Source organism: Sebastes fasciatus, chromosome 3, assembly GCF_043250625.1.
Source record: "Sebastes fasciatus isolate fSebFas1 chromosome 3, fSebFas1.pri, whole genome shotgun sequence".
Lineage (NCBI taxonomy): Eukaryota > Metazoa > Chordata > Actinopteri > Perciformes > Sebastidae > Sebastes > Sebastes fasciatus.
The window spans coordinates 14,120,576-14,138,344 of record NC_133797.1 but is presented as its reverse complement, the minus strand read 5'-3'; the positions used below and the strand labels follow the sequence as shown (position 1 = coordinate 14,138,344).

General features: G+C 39.1%; 2 protein-coding genes across 2 annotated transcripts in view; both read right to left on the bottom strand.

Annotated features, from left to right (window-relative positions):
* Window positions 1-2,860: 2,860 nt before the first annotated feature.
* Window positions 2,861-9,090, bottom strand: asf1bb (anti-silencing function 1Bb histone chaperone). Its single transcript, XM_074629123.1, has 4 exons — window positions 8,774-9,090; window positions 6,975-7,090; window positions 6,577-6,753; window positions 2,861-4,040 (listed from the first exon to the last, which is right to left on the bottom strand). Exons 1-4 carry the CDS (start codon window positions 8,880-8,882, stop codon window positions 3,843-3,845), a joined length of 600 nt encoding a protein of 199 aa, XP_074485224.1. The 5' UTR covers window positions 8,883-9,090; the 3' UTR covers window positions 2,861-3,842.
* Window positions 9,091-15,665: 6,575 nt separating this feature from the next.
* LOC141765162 (complement C3-like) overlaps window positions 15,666-17,769 on the bottom strand; it is a 31,633-nt gene continuing 29,529 nt past the window's right edge. The window contains exons 40-43 of the mRNA XM_074631152.1: window positions 17,212-17,304; window positions 16,999-17,082; window positions 16,094-16,238; window positions 15,666-15,848 (exon numbers count right to left, since the gene is read on the bottom strand). Coding sequence (XP_074487253.1) covers window positions 15,707-15,848; window positions 16,094-16,238; window positions 16,999-17,082; window positions 17,212-17,304 — 464 coding nt within the window. The 3' untranslated portion in view covers window positions 15,666-15,706. The remainder of the gene's footprint in view (window positions 15,849-16,093; window positions 16,239-16,998; window positions 17,083-17,211; window positions 17,305-17,769) is intronic.

Below are 17,769 nucleotides of genomic sequence, written 5' to 3'. Positions count from 1 at the left end.
AAAGCGATGTGATTGGCTACAGCTCGTACAGCGCTGTCCTAACGGAGCGCTGTGATTGGCCCACATCTATTTTACAGCGCTGTCCTAACGGAGCGCTGTGATTGGCCACACAGCTCTTACAGCGCTGTCCAACGGAACGCTGTGATTGGCCCACAGCTCTTTTACAGCGCTGTCCTAACGGAGCGCTGTGATTGGCTACAGCTCTTACAGCGCTGTCCTAACGGAGCGCTGTGATTGGCCCACAGCTCTTTTACAGCGCTGTGATTGGCCCCCATCGCAATTCCATCAACAAACGGGCAGCCTAACCGCCCGCCCTTTCAAATAGCTAAAGCGACGGTGACGGGTGAACGTCAGCGGTTATTTTTCTCTCCACGACGACGTTACGCGTAGCCACTTTCTCTCCGGTTTGCTCTCCTCTCCTCCATTGGCTTGGCGCGGCTGAACCGTGGGAATCTCGGTGAATGCGAGGATATCTATTGGCTGTGAGCAGCTGGTTGACAGGAATGCCCCCCCCCCCCCCCCTACCTCCCAACCGCCGCCAAGCGACTGATACACGTTTGGCTGAGTGACGTCAACCGCGAGCTATTTATAGAAATGTTGGTCAGAATTTAAAGCACGCACGCGCGGCGCGGTCTGGCTGGCAGGACTTCTAAACAGATCACAGACACATGCATGGAGGGAAGAGTTGATCTGCTGGGAAATAATGAATCACAGGGAAAATAAAAAGACAATCTTTTTGAGTGTTGAATGAAAAACATGCAGATCCTCATACTGTCTGTGTACCAACGACCTTTACATCACTTACACATCAAAAAACTGACAATAACCTGATATTTTCAGGTGGAATTTCTTTCATTCATTCATTCATTCTCACTGTGCAATATCATTTTCCACTTGTGCAATTTTTGTGCAAGACAATCTTTTTAGTGTTGAATGAAAAACATGCAGATCCTTATACTGTATGTGTACCAACGACCTGTAGACCACTTACACACCAAAAAACTGACAATAACCTGATATTTTCAGGTGGAATTTCATTCATTCATTCATTCATTCTCACTGTGCAATATCATTTTCCACTTGTGCAATTTTGTTAATTGTCTGTTTATTGCCAATACTGTATATACTGCTCCTATTTTTATACTTCCTTCTATTTAAATGGTTCATATTTTGTTACACTTTGTTTAGCTCTTCTTTTTTTTTACTGTTAGCTGATGCTTCTTGTTTTTTGCACTATCCCCTTTACTGCTGTACACTGCAAATTTTCCCACTGCGGGATTAATAAAGAATATAATATAATATAATATCTTAACAGCATCTCTGTCATCCTCACCCCACACCCAGGTGTATACCTGCAGGGTGTGTGTAGCAGATGCCCAAGGGCCCTCTTATTCAGGATCCTGAAAAAATCTCGCATAGATTTGCATCTGAATATCTAATTTCAATAATAATTTTGAGTTGTGTTGGTAAAAATCTGAATTTAAAAGGACTCGTGCCCGAGAACAAACACCCGAGGTATAAATGGTAGATCCCTACAGCTACTGCAGGGTCTGACACCATCATATTAGAGCTCTAGTCACATACTTTATTATGTTAAAGCCGCAGTGGGCAGAAACAGAGCAAATATGATAAAAAAAAAGTATTTATTTTTTTTAAACAGGTAATCTGAAAAAAAAATCATGTGCCTCTGTGTCCTCCGGTGCTCCTAATGGCATCTGGAAGATTTCACAGACCGGAGGAAAACAACCAATCAGAGCCGAGCTGGAGCCTTGCCGTCTCTGAGCAGCTGTCAATCACTCGCAAACTCCGATTAAACAGTCAAACTAGGCAGTGCTGATTAAATATTAATCAATATTCTGTTACTGTAATGCCTATTTCTCAGCTCAAATGTTTTCAGAAACATCTTGTATAGTGTACTGTTCTGATGTCGGACTCTCGCGGACCGTTTTTGTGTCAAATTATTTATTTCTTAAGTAAGTAGCCGTGTAGTAAGCGGAATAATGTACAGCTAGCGGGTCATTGTGAAATAAACCCTTCAGGAGCAACGCAAGACCCCGACCGCGTCATCGCTCTGTCAGGGTTTATTTCACAATAATGACCAGCTCGCTGTACATTTTCCCCTTACTTATTTTTTATACTGCAGGGTAGCTTGTGAATTTCTCCCCTGGGATCAATAAAGTCTGATCATATCTTAACCTATGATAATGTATCATAATTTAATTGTTGATTATATTTTGTAGTATTAATCCAAATCTCCAAAGCAACTAGACACTAAAGATATCAAATAAATGTAGTGGGGTAGCAAGGCAAATATTTGTCTCTGAAATGTGGTGGAGTAGATGTACTAAGTAGCACAAAATGAAAATACTCAAAGTACAATATGCAGCATATGGATTTTGATGCCAGCTATGAATATGCAGTTTTACATGCCACAGATTGCTGCTGCTTTTTTTTTTTTTAACCAAGCCTGCAGCTTTTATAACCATTCATGCAAAACAGTGTAGACATGTGCGAAGCAGACAGAGGTAACAGATGGATTGACGGAGGAGTTGCTCCCTCCAACTAGGAGATAAAATGGGTGAGAGCAGACAGTCCCCCCTCCCTTTTGTGCTGCAGTTGCATAGCAACGTGAGGCTAGAGTGAAAATGGTGGAGTGAGGCTGCTGCATTTTATGAATGAAATTGGAAAAAAGAAAGGAGCCAGAGAAGGGAGGGGAAAGAGTGGGCCGATGCACGCGCACACACACACACACACACACAACGCGCTGAGTCTCGCTGCTGTTGCTGAGCTTCCTTCCTCACTAGTCGAGGTGGAAAGCAGCTGTGTGAGTAAGATGTGATAACCAGAAAGCAGCACTAGGTCCACAAAACAATCTTTATTAACCCCATCACTGTTGCTACAAATACTGAGGCAGAGAATATATAGTAAGTACAAAAAGAAAATATGCCTTGTCTTCAAGAAGACAAAATAAGCGCTGGGAAAACATTATTTACAGTAAGCCTAAACCATCCAAACAACTTGACTGCAACACGGAATCCATTTGTCCCTCGTTTCCTTTACCTACGTGTTTATGTAACAATTTAAAGAACATTATCTGAACTGGGGCCTGTTTGAAGAGGCAGGTTTACAGGTTTATCTGGATAAGAGACCAAGGGTAAAACTTGCAAACACAAGGTTGTGCTCTGCATAATCTATCCAGCTATCTGTAAATAAAAGCTACTTGTTGCTACAGGCCCCTGAACATGGCCCATATTTTAATCCCAAGATGTTTTCCACGGGTACTCCAGATGCTACAAATTTACATCAGATGAGACAAACCTTCAGAACAATGTAATGCTTTATTATAAGCAGCTAGTGCTACATCTATTCTGACATACAGAGCACTGCTCATAGCTTTGATCTGTGCTCAAAAGGACAAAATGAGCAGCACGGTATGGGTACCAAACAGGTCACATCAGTGTATGAGTATGACTTGCAGGTCTCAGGGCTGTGAGGATACGGCGGTCTTAAGATCGCCCCACCCTGATGACTCAAATTTTCTCTCTGGCTCAGCTTTGACATTATCTAAGACAGAGATACGGTAAAATAAGGCAATGCTGGTTGTGCAGGCCTGTGTTGTGTTGAAAGAGAGTGCACAGGAGACAAAAACAGTTTCCGATCCATCCCTTTTGTGTATGTTGTATAAAAATAATGTCCCTGCTGCCATATGCCTGCTTCCTGTTAATGTCCACATGTTAGGTAGATACATCCACGGCCTCCTTGTCCAAATGTGTGTTTTCATTGTAGGTGAAGTGTGTACAGATTAGAAGAGCTCCTTGTCCATTATCTTAATCTGATGATTCTTACATGCAGTCCATGGAGTTGTCCGGCATCAGCCCGAGAGGTGGAATCTTTCCTGGTATACAGGACGGAGGGAGCATGCCGCTGATGTTGGGGGACGGGTCAACGTTCTCGCTGTCCTCCATCTTGTCTGCCGAGCCCTCCCAGTTGATATGGAAGCGGGTGACACGGGGGTTGGAGGCCAAAATATTCCTCAGGAGCTGAAGGAAAGTAACATCGGTGAAATGTCAGAATAACCGTTTGTGGTCGATAGGCTTGCCGCGGTAGTCGGTGTTACACCGATTACATTACTTGTCCACCGCCTTTTTTTAATAGAAATAAAACCCATTTAGTTCATTTTGGCGTATCAGCTGCGTGTTATCAATACATAGTCGGACGACGGACGCAACAATCGGAAAGTAAAAGTGTCTGCTCCGTACAGTCTCAGCTCACAGTAGCAGGAGTCAGATTTCACACACACACGGGGTGGGAGAGAGTTGACAGACAAGTCAATGACGGAGGATTTGGCTGTAAAAGCGAAAAGCAAAAGCGCATATTTGGCAATACTCGGATTTAAACCCAATGCTATAAGGGAACCGGGTGGAAACCTGCGGATCCGCAGCGAAAGCTCTACCGGAGAGGCCAGACACACAGCCACCCGACGTTAAAGATCAAAGTAAGCGCTCTACAGATATTGAGCGCCATCTTTTCTTGTAAAATGTCCGGTGTAATCGGTAACGCCGGCGTTGTCACAAGTTTATTAACCGGTGGGAAAATGTCCTCATCGCGTCATCCCCATAAATACCGGTTAAGTTTCACTTTCCTTAATGGAACTAAACAGCCTGTTTTTATTAAACCCTCCGAGCCTGGTAAACACCCCCGTGTGTCATGTCGTCCATGCCTCTTGTTTGGGATGCAGGCTTTCCATAAGAACATTTTTTAATTCTAACCTTGATGGATTCACATGGATTATTTTCTCAGATTTTAGAAAGCTTCTCCAGAGCTGCAGAGGACGTTATTCAACTGTTTTCAAAAGTTGAGTGGATCCCTGTCAGGTGAATACAAAAAGGTAACTTTTCCATGAAGAGCCTACTTCTAGAGACTCATGACCAGTTTTGAGTTGGCTTCTGTTCCACTGGCTTACCTTGAACCAACCGATTTCTCATACAGGGCTCCTTTTATCAGGCTTTCTAAAAAGCTGAAACATGATACTGGAGATTTTAGGTCTATATTAGAAATAATTATTTATCCCTGAAATTAGAACAGCTTATTATTATTTCAACAAAATAAACAAACATTTGTCAGCATTCAACCATTTCAGTTGTGACAATGTCTTTGCTGGCTAAGAGTATATGTTGTTACTGGATGCAAAATGTAAGTTTTTTAAAATATATTATTATATCATTTTATCTTTGTTAAAGTGGCATACTACTCAAGCCTAGCTTAGAAGACAAACCTCAGCGTCATGTTTAAGGTTGACTGAAAACTCACCGTTTGGTCAAGGCTTGTGAAACAGAGAGTAGCTTATTCCTCTGTTGTGTGTTATCACACCATCAATGCACATGTCCTTCATTGAGCGGTATAGCACAGCCAGCTACTGGTGATTATTTTCATTATCACAAACCTATTATTTTTATGATTAATCAATCATCCGTCAAATCTTTTAAATGTCAGAAAATAGTGCAGAATTCCCATGACACTTTGGTAGGGCATAAGGTGTTAGGATTGGGCTACTGGATGAATATATCGGCGATTTGCTGAGTACATCGCCAGTTGTTTTTTTGGGGCGACTTTAGGCATTTTATGTTGCAATTTTAATGGTCTGCCTCTGAAGAACAAGTAAGATGCGCTGCTCAGCAGGCAGAGAGAGAGACAGCGTGTAGAGCCGGTATATTTTCACATCTAACTCTGTGAATTAAGGGGTTTATTTTGACCAAACCAGAGGTGGTGATTGTTGGAACAGTGGAAAGACTAACAAAGACGGTTTTGGTGAGTTTTATTTTGTTTCCGTCGACTTTGAATGGAATGTGTTTTACGATGAGTTGACAACAGAATTAAGCCAGTTAGTTTGGTGAAAAGGGAGAAGCTTGATTTCAGAAGGTGTACAGACACAGTTGTATTTTTCTGTTTAATGAGGAGAATAGGTGGAAGAATATTTCCTTTCTTGCAATCTTGTGAGTTTATATTGTTTATAAGAATAAAAAAAAAGAGCGCGTGGAACGTAGCAAACTCGCCGCTTGAACACATCTCCCAGCTGAAACTACGGGTGTGGGGCGCACACATACACACCTGCGCGAATATATCGTCAATCGCCGGTTGTTGGGCTGGCGGTGGCCAGTTGGACAACTTTCACATATCGCACAACCCTATAAGGTATCGTTTTCAAATTGTTTATTTTGTCTGACCAACAGTACAAATTCAAAAGATATTGCTCAAAAAGATTATCTCCTTTAAAATAAAGAGAACACAACTACAAAAATAATAGAAAAATTGAACAATACATATTTCCTGTTTATGTTATACTTCTTTCATGATGCTACTGTTGCCTGTAACTTTAATTTCAGAACAGCAGAGGGCAGTAGAAAACACTGCATGTTTCAATAGACCCTTTTCACTTCACAAGCATGGCCCATGCACTGTACCATTGTGTTTAAGCTATCTGTAGCTCAGGAGTTGCAGTCATTTTAAAAAATGACACAAAAATCCCCTACGCTACTATTCATGACAGAAATCAATGACCATCTGTGCGTGTCTTACCTGAGTGTAGTCTGGTTTTAGAGGTGGGTTTTCCCGTAGTTCAGGGTCTGTGTATTCATTGTTGACATAGTAACCAATGCGAATGAACTCCTGTCCACGGTAGGTGCAGGTTATAAGGACTACAGTCACTCCTACAGCGTCACTCTCTGGAATCAGCCCTGTGTTAGGAGCATCAGCCTGAGGGGGCAGAGAGGAACACAAAGAGGAAGGAATCAAATCACAGTAAAACCACAGTAATCATGCTATTAACGCAAAACAGAGCAAAATGAAGAACCAAACTAGGGAAATCAAATACATTTACCCAGATTTCTTTGACTTTTAGTCCTAGTATTCAATGGCTTCTGTCAGTGGTCGAGCTGTATGAGATGAGAGGTCACATGTGACCAACGCTTACTCACCTGAAACACAAACATATGTCTGCCAGCCGGTACGGGGCCAACGAGAACAGAGTCCAGAACCTGGTCGTATTCCTCGCTCTCAGCTGAACCCACATAGATGATCTTCCACTCCAGATCTGACATCACACACACACACACACACACACACACACACACACACACACACAATAGTGAGACTTAAAGATATATTTCTGTTAGCCAGGAATATGAGTTACACACAGAATTGATGAATGGCCATCAGCTTCATCTCCAGACACTGTGCTTGGAGGTCCCCGTGTAAGTAAGCAGCTTTAGTACATACATGACATGGTAATTTAATTCAGTCTTAAACCATTTTTACAAGATTCAAGATTCAAGATGTTTATTGTCATGCCGGTTATACAGGTACAATCATGTGAAATGCTTTTTGCTGGGAAGCTTCATTAAAATAATAAATTGTATAAATGTATTATTTTTGCCTATTCCAAAATGGTATTTGACTATTTCTCCATACTGGGGTACCTAAGCAGTCCTGGAATTACATAAATTGGGTATCACTGTAAAGCTGAGACTCTTGTGGATCCAACGAGCCCAACTGTATTCATGTGTGATGATGTTTGTCCTCATAGTAGACATTTTATATAGTGAGATTTTTTTTAAACTTGACCTCACTGTATAAATTGACCTGTGGTGACCTCTAGGATAATCACAGCCTCATGAAACTTTACAGCCACAAACTACAGACCAAGAGCATTCAGAGGATGGATGGCTTTCCTAGCTAGTTTGTCGTTTTCCCCTCAGAAATGCCCTACACTTAATTTAGTTACATAGGATGCCCCTTAACATCCCTGCAGGTTAACTGACTGTATGCATTCCCAGTAGCCTACGTTGGTCACTTTTGCAATGTAAATACAGTAAATCTACTGTTACAAATATGTGCAATAACATGCTGATCACTCTGTGCAATAATTATATGATGCTGTGCAATAATTATATAATTATCTGACGGAAACTGTAATCTGGCAAAACAGTCATCTCATCAATATACATATTGTATTTTTATAGTTTATATTGTATTATATTTTATATATATATTTTATATCTATATTGCATTATCTCTGCATGTGATGCAATATAAATCCATGGCTATTTTTTACTGTTGATATTTGGCAGTCGGTGGAATTGGACTTTTTTTTTTATTATCTATTTATCATGCTGATCACTCTGTGCAATAATTATATAATTATCTGACGGACACTTTGTGCAATAATCTGGCAAAACTGTCATCTCATCAATATACATGTTGTATTTTTATATTGTATTATATTTATATTGCACTCTTTTTTTATTGTATTATCTTTTTTAGCACCTATGGCATCGTAATAATCTAATTTCGTTGTGCTACACAATGACCATAAAGGTCTTGAATCTTGAATCTTGAATCTGCTGCTGCTTCTCCGTCCTGCCTCTGCCCGCCGGTTCGCGGCAAACTCGTTGAGCTTGTCTGTTGCTACAGTAACACAACCTGATCAACCAATCAGCTTCTCGGAAGAAACTCCGGAAGAACGTCCAGGAACCAATCAGCGCAGAGAGGAGGCGGGGCGCTGAAGCACAAACGCGCCAGCGCCAAAATGTTCAACAACTTGTCAAATAAAAATCTCACTAATATTGGCATTATCGTCTAACAACAAAAGCGTGCTTATCAATTACTTCACGATATGCCCTAACAACCTGCAGAGTATGAGTTATCACTGCAGCAGAGAGGTAGCTAGTGCTCCATAGATAAACATGCAGTACAGTTAGCTGACAACAATACCCACCTTCAGGCAGATCCTCCATGCACTCAAAGGTGATCTCAAACTGGAACGGGTTTCCAAACGGGCTCGGGTTGTCCAGCACAGCGACGTTTAACACTTGTACTTTAGCCATGGTGGTTTTGTCTTCTGAAGCTGCTAGACCTGGAGATTATAATCAGCTCTGCTCTTAAAGGTGAACACAGTTTAACCAGTCACTTCACTAGCTGCTGTGTTCCTGGGCTGGCTGGCTGGCTGTCTTCAACACTGTGCCTTAAAGTTTGAGTCTTTTCTTCTCTGAGGACACCAACATGACCAGGGGGTGCTGCTGGGCTAGAGGAAGTGCGTCACTTCTTCTTCTTCTTCTTTAAGGTTTATTAGTGGCTGGCAAACCAGCTTATAGGTGCATTACCGCCACCTACTGGACTGGAGTGTGGAGCAGGAGATGGCAGGAAAATAATAATAATAATAAAATTTAAAAAACTTACAATAAAATAAAAATTAAAAACTATTAATAATAATAATAACATTAATAATAATACTAATGGATTAAATTCTCTCCATTATTCCTGTTGCTCTTAAGTAATTAATTAGAAGATTGTGTACTTTCTTAGATGTCTTTCCTAGCAGATTCCCCATTGTAATATTTACATCATCTACTCCTGATAGCAATTCCCTTCTTTCTTTGTCATATTTGTTGATACATAAATGAGAAATAAAAAATAAAATAAAATGAAATAAAATAAAAAATAATAATTATTATTAATAATAACAATAATAATTATAATTAAATTCTCTCCATTATTCCTGTTGCCCTTAAGTAATTAATTAGAATATTGTGTACTTTCTTAGATGTCTTTCCTAGCAGATTCCCCATTGTAATATTTCCATCATCTACTCCTGATAGCAATTCCCTTCTTTCTTTGTCATATTTGTTGATACATAAATAAAATAAAAAATTAAATTAAATAAAATAAAAAATAATTATTATTATTAATAATAACAATAATAATTATAATTAAATTCTCTCCATTATTCCTGTTGCCCTTAAGTAATTAATTAGAATATTGTGTACTTTCTTAGATGTCTTTCCTAGCAGATTCCCCATTGTAATATTTTCATCATCTACTCCTGATAGCAATTCCCTTCTTTCTTTGTCATATTTGTTGATAAATAAATAAATAAAATAAAATACAAATTAATAATTATTATTAATAATAACAATAATAATAATAATAATAATTTAATTCTCTCCATTATTCCTGTTGCCCTGAAGTAATTAATTAGAATATTGTGTACTTTCTTAGATGTCTTTCCTAGCAGATTCCCCATTGTAATATTTCCATCATCTACTCCTGATAGCAATTCCCTTCTTTCTTTGTCATATTTGTTGATAAATAAATAAATAAAATAAAATAAAAAATTAAAATTAAAATAAAATAAAATAAAATAAAAAATAATAATTATTATTATTAATAATAACAATAATAATAATAATAATAATAATAATAATAATAATAATAATAATAATAATAATAATAATTAAATTCTCTCCATTATTCCTGTTGCCCTTGAGTAATTAATTAGAAGATTGTGTATTTTCTTAGATGTCTTTCCTAGCAGATTCCCCATTGTAATATTTACATCATCTACTCCTGTATGGAGTGTTTGGTTTAATCCTGTATGTCCTACTTTCAGATGGGTAATGGCCATCTCTTCCCTTGGGCTCCCGCTCCCTATTACTCCAGCTCCTACATGTTTCTGAATACTGTTCAGATTTCTCCTTGGTCACTTAAATCCCAGTATTCTTGCCAGGATTTGTTCCTGTAGTCCTTAATGATAGTTTTAACCTCTGCTTTACTTAACGGTATTTGTATGTAAATTAAGTGTCGTTTCAATGATTGTTTGGCCAATATATCTGCATTCTCATTTCCTTCCACCCCTACGTGTGCAGGAACCCAAAGGAAGGAGATATCCAATCCCCAATGACTTCTTCTTCTTCTTCTTCTTCTTCTTCTTTAAGGTTTATTTGCGGTTGGCAAACAACTTCATGGTGCATTACCGCCACCAACTGGTCTGGAGTGTGGATCATTCTGGCTAATAATTACTATATCCCCCCAAAAAAAAGAAAAATGAAAAAGAAAACAAACAACCTCATATTTTTCCAATCATATTAATTTGTCTAAGATACTGAAATAATGTTCTATAACACTCATTTAGTGAGTTCTTTTGTAGAATATCTATTAAATCAAAGTGTACTTTAATCTCTTTGAGGCCTTGACTCAAATGTATTTCTTTCTTCTTCTCATCTCTACAATTTCGAAACCTTTTTCAAATTCATTTTGCAATTTGATTTTAAAACACAACTATTAATTCATCATTTCAAAACATAATAACACAATAGTAGGCTATCATTAATTGGCAAGATGAATGATAATTTAACTCAACCCAACTGAACTTTATTTATATAGCACCTTTCATACAAACATGCAGCCCAAAGTGCTTCACATAACAAAATTAAAACAACACAGACAAAATAATAAAAACAACAAAACGTGGACAACAATAGATACAACTTTGAAAGACTGAAAATTACAATAATAAATGCCTTCTTTCTTCCTCATATTTCTCACAATGCAATATGACATGCTCCACTGTTTCCTCTTGTCCACAGTAATTACATTTACCTGTGTCATGTTTACCTATTTTAAATAGTGTGCTGTTTAGTCCTGTGTGTCCAAATCTAAGTCTTGATATGATTGTCTCCTGTTCCTTCCCACACACCTCATTTCTCCCACTTTCCTTTGAACTCTCTAAAACCACCGTCCTTTCCTCTCTTCCTCCCATTGCTTCTGCCACCTTTCCCTCAGTCTCTGTTTCATAATGCTCTTCATTTCTGTTTTGCTGAAGCTAACTGTCAAATCAATGTGGTTATTTTTTGTTGCCTTCTTTGCAATCTTATCTACCATTTCTCTCAGTTTCTGGCGGATCACAACCAACTTTAAGGTGCATACCGCCACCTACTGTACAAGAGTGTGTAACATCATGTCATTTTACACATTATTACTGCTACTCTTAAATTCTACCCACCAATCCTGTGTCTCTTGAGAACATTAATCATATCAGACCAGTTCTGAGGTCTCTACACTGGCTCCCTGTCTCTCTCAGAGAATTGATTTCAAAATACTCCTGCTGGTTTACCAAGCACTAAATGGTTTAGGGCCAAAATACATGTCTGATCTTCTGCTATGTTCTGAACCATCCAGACCTCTCAGGTCATCTGGATCAGGTCTGCTTAGTGTCCTCAGAGTCAGAATTAAACATGCAGAAGAAGCAACGTTCAGTTTTTATGCACCAAATATCTGGAACAAGCTCCCAGAAAACTGCAGGACCAACTCCAACTCTGAGTTCTTTTAAATCAAAGGTTAAAACTTTCCTGTTTGCTGCTGCTGCCTTTAATTAAACCAGATAATGATCTTATACTGCACTAGAGCTTTAACTCTTGTGGTTATACTCTATTTTAGCTTCTATCCTGTAGCTTTTATTTTTAGCTTGTTTTTATTGTCTAATCTTTATTGTTTTTATGTTTTTATTACTGTTTTAATTATGTCTTAATGTTCTTTTGCACTTTGTCGCAATGTTCTTGAATGTTTATATAAAGCTGCCTTGCCTTGCCTTGCCTTCAACCCCCTCACCCTCTGTTCCCAGTATCCCCATCAAATCCCAATCCCGTCCCTCCCCTCTGACTTGGTCCTGTAGTCTTTTGTCTTTCAGCCTCATACTTTTTACAATGAATTAGGATATGCTGCACATTTTCTTTAACACCACAATCCCCCACACTTGTCACTGTTCCTTTTCCCCCATTAAAGCCAAATTGCTATTAAGACCTGTGTGAACATTGTAGTACTGGATTGTGGAGTTAGGCCATTAAACTGTTTTTCATTAGTTTTGTGTTCTGGATTTTTTAGGCGGGGCTAAAATCATTGCTGGATGATGTACTGGAATCATCCTTAACATAACTCCACCCATCTTCACAAACGTGGTTTTCAAAAGAGAAAATCCAAATCCAAGATATCACCAATATCCCATCCCATATTGTAAAAAGAGAGATTTGATATCTCTTTTATATTATATAGCAGGTTTAAGTGATATATAAATACTGTGAAAGTATCAAAACGCTCAATATACGGAGAAATACACACAACCCGTTTTCAGAAACTGTGCGTTTGAAAAAAGCCGTTAGGATTTTTGTCCATTTGTGATGTCACAAATCTACAATATTAGACCATAACACAGTTTTAAAACGTAAACATACTAAATGTGTCCCAGTTTATTTCCTGTTGCAGTGGATGTGAATGACATCAGCTGATAGGAAGTAAACATGGACCCAAGCGGTTTCCTGTCAACGCAATTCCGTTGCCATTCCGTTGAAATACACTAAAACGGAGCGTTTCAGACAGAGCGTGAATACAGGTATATTCAGACAGACAGCATGTGGAAAATAATGTGTTTTTTGAACATTAAAGCATGTAAACATGTTCTAGTAGAAACACAAAACACAAACATGAACCTGAAACTGAGCATGATATGTCCCCTTTAATGCCGACTCAGCTCACTTGAGACAGTAAATTTAACCTTCTGAGACCCACAATAGACCCGTTTTTGTCTTTTTTAGGGGGGTATAGAGGATTTTTAGGGAGAGATAGAAGGTCAACAGTAAATGCCACATAGAAGTGGTGTACATCATCTGAAAGATGGGAACCTGAAGATTAATTTGAGATACAGCTCAGCACTGTGTGTCAAGTTGTTCTAGTAATAAACCAGATATAAACATGAATTAATTAATTGAAATAAATTGTCAACGTGTATAAGGGCTTAGAACATTATAACGGCCATTCCCATTAAGTTTGTCCATACCATTTGTAACGCAGATTTGGTGTTAAATTTAACCATTTTTTACCACTCGAGAATTGAAAAAATGATCAAAAAACCCTCCAAAATACAACATTAAGACACCGAGACCTCGAGGAACACCATACCACATTCGGTATGAAAAACTCTTGACATTTTGAGATTTCTGCATGAATTGCATTTTTTCTACGATTGGATGGCGAGCACTTCTGTTCTGGAAACGTCTCAGAAACTCCCTTATTGTCAATATAGCTAGGAAAGCCATCCATCCTCTGAATGCTCTTGGTCTCTAGTTTGTGGTTGTAAAGTTTCATGAGGCTGTGATTATCCTAGAGGTCACCACAGGACATTTTATACAGTGGCATCAAGTTTCAAAAAATGGTCTCACTATATGAAATGGCTACTATGGGGACAAACATCATCACACATGAATACAGTTGGGCTCATTGGATCCACAAGAGTCTCAGCTTTACAGTGATACCTAATTTATGTAATTCCAGGACTGTTTAGGGACCCCAGTATGCAGAAATATTCAAGCACATCATTTTAGAATAGGCAAAAATAAGTGTTTGGTTTTTGCCCCAAACTGCAGGTGATTATCATAAAGTGGGCATGTCTGTAAAGGGGAGACTCGTGGGTACCCATAGAACCCATTAACATTCACATATCTTGAGGTCAGAGGTCAAGGGACCCCTTTGAAAAACGCTATGCCAAAATTTAGCCTAACTTTGGAGCATTACTGAGCCTCCTACCCCAACATGCTAGCGTGACATGGTTGGTACCAATGGATTCCTTAGGTTTTCTAGTTTCATATATCTGTACCTTCTAGCTCTAAAACTGAACCTGCCACAGCCTCTGAAAGATAACTTTTACAAAACATATAAAACTGTAAGAATGTGTTCACCTGTACTCTCTGAAGAGAACCTGGAAAGCTCCTCTTTTGACCGTCTTGCATAACCCCAAACACCACGTAGGCCATCCCATCCACCTCTTTACCAAACAGATACAAGAGGGAGATATGTTTAGGCCACAATGAAGCAAAACAGGACAATTAAAAACAAACAAACAACAAATGGCTAAAAAACTGATATAGCAAGAGCCTCAACACAACCTCAGAACAACACTCTTTATTTTCTCCTCCAATCAATCCACCTATAAAACCTGGTCTTTAAAGCCATAGAACCTTCACTTACGTAGCTTTGATGTTGACGGTGAGGGCGTCACTGTCCACATAGAAGAAGGGGCTCACCGGCATCAGTTTAACCTCAAAACTGGGCAGCACTGGAAAACATTTTATTCTGTGTCCTATCCAGTAAAAAAATAAGTGAATGTTGTAGGTTTATATAAGATTTAAATAAAAGTAAAGAGAGGAAGGACTCACCATATTCTTTGACCTCGAACTCTGCAGAATAGCTCTGCTGTGGGTTGCTGTGGAACTTCGTCACCACTTTCCATTTATACTGCGTGCAAAAAACTGCATGTTTTTGCACCAAACTGCATGTGATTATCATAAAGTGGGCATGTCTGTAAAGGGGACACTCGTTGGTACCAAGAGAACCCATTTTCATTCACATATCTTGAGGTCAGAGGTCAAGGGACTCCTTTGAAAATGGCCATGCCAATTTTGGAGAGCTACTGAGCCTCCTCCCCCAACATGCTAGCATCACATGGTTGGTACCAATGGATTCCTTAGGTTTTTTAGTTTCATATGATATTTGTACCTTCTAGCTCTAAAACTGAACCTGCTACAGCCTCTGAAAGACAGTAAAGTCGGTCAGGATTGCCTGTGATCCCACAGGTCTCAGGGGGTTAAACTTCTACCTCTAGTTGAACTTCTCAAAGTTTACTATACAGCAACCAACATAATAGTAATCAAACATTAACCAAACGTTAATGAATAAAACACAGAATGAGATTGAGACAATTACATTTTAATCAATATAGTGCAACATTGTAAGCCTCATATCCCAAAGCAGTGAACGTTTTACATAATAAGAACAATGCAAAATAAAAACAATTTGACACTTTATTTCTTTTTCCTTCGTTTCACTACTGCTGACATCCAAAGAGTTGGTACTGCTGGACCATCTCCTCAATGCCCAAACAGGTAGGCCGGTGTTCCTCAGTTTGACACTCTACTTCTATGGGCCAGTACTCGATCCAGGTTCTCTCACCGAGTACATACTGGTATCTGAGGAGAGCAAAGTGAAAAACACATTGGTTCTTCATTTGACCAGCCATCTGTAACCCGCTGGAACATAACAAAACACAAGCCTCCTCCCTCCTTCTGTACATTTAATGACTCTATCAACAGTAACGCATAAACTAGAGTACAAGAAAGAGTAACTTGATTTAGTAACAGAAAGCAGTGAAACAGTAAAAATCTTTAAAGGCACCCACCACACACATTGACTTTCACACAAAGAACAAACTTACGATTGATGTTGGTCATCTCTCTGAATATCTTTGGATGAGCCCATGATAAGGTAGGTTTTGCCTGTCCCCAGATCTAAAGATTCCCTGCAGTGCGGATAACTGAGGAATGTGCGCGATTTATTCAGAGGACTCACATCAAAGATTCCTGTAATTAAAATATAGAACAGAGAAAAAGTAAGGATTAAATGCATAGCTAAAGGTGCAGTACAAAATATTAGTGCTGTATTCTCACATACTCCCAGTGCCACAGTGGAATCATGCCAATAGTTGGACATTTTGGGAAATACGCTTGTTCACTTTCTTGCCGAGGGTTAGATTGACGCCCGTTATTGATACCACTCTCATGAATGTATAGTAAATATGCAGCCAACAACCAGCTAACTGAGCTTAGCATGAAGACTGGAAACAGTTAGCCTGGCTTTGTCCAAAGGTAACAAAATACACCTACCAGCACCTCCAATTTTGTTTGTACAATCTGTACAAAAAAAAAATAAGCGTAAAAATGACAATTCACCTTTTAAGGGGGTGTACTGGACTATTGTACTTGGCTAGGACCAGTAACTTCCTGGAGTGTCTGCTGGCAAGCTAATTTGGCTGGCTGCTAGTGGTAGCTTTATACTTGGCCTACAAACATGTGAGTGGTACCAGTCTTCTCACTCATCTAACTCTCTGCAAGAAAGCAAAGCACATTTCTGCAAATGTTGAACTTTTCCTTTAAGTGACCATCAATCAGTCATCAATCAATCATTTTTCTGTCTGACTGGAAACAGCATTGAGATTCAATGTGCCCATGAAATGTCAGAAAGAGGCGGACAAGACAAATTGTTATGTCACCTTCACCTTTAAGGCACCTTAGAAACATCAGGGGGTAGTGCGTTTTAGGCAGTTCAAAGATAAAAACCCACCTTCTTTGATGACTTCCAGGACCCGCACTGTGTAAATGTCAGTGGACACGCCGTCTGTAAACTCTTCCAGTCTCACTTTGTACGCTGAGGACAGACAAGTTGCAGATTGTTAGCTCCCTTGCTCACCGATTCTCTCAATCTCTTACTCACACAAACACATACATTTTGGGGATTAAAGTGCTGCATAAATGCAGTGCATTTACACTCTCTTACCAAAGTCTATGTTGCTGATCTGTGTACTCTCACAGACCATAGCTGTGCGCTGATCATTGTTGACTTTGTCCTTCTTCTGCATACTGCAGTTCTCTGGAAATACACAATCGGCACAAAGTAAATACACAACTAATGACTTGATTAAAGGTGTGTGTGGATGAGTTGATGGATGAGTGCAGCTGTTTCTTAGTCACAATTTAAATATGTTCGCGAGTTATTCTTTAGCGACTGCTGCTCTGATCCTACAGGATCCTGCAGGTGCTTGTTGCCACTGACAGAACATTCTAATGATTACGTTATAATCTGGTGAGTTACTGTAAACCAAATTCCACAACCATCTCCTTCACCAGATCTGAAATGAAACACTTTACTGGTGGTATACCACACCATCACAAGGAGTACAACTCAGCGAGAGAGAAAACGGTTGTATGTTGTAAGTCGTGTTGTGTTTTTGTGTTTACAGTAGAGAAATTAGGTCAGTTTTGTTAGATCAATAACTCCAACGACAACTTTGCATAGTTAGACTTTACTCAAACTTGAGCTCGACATCAACAACAG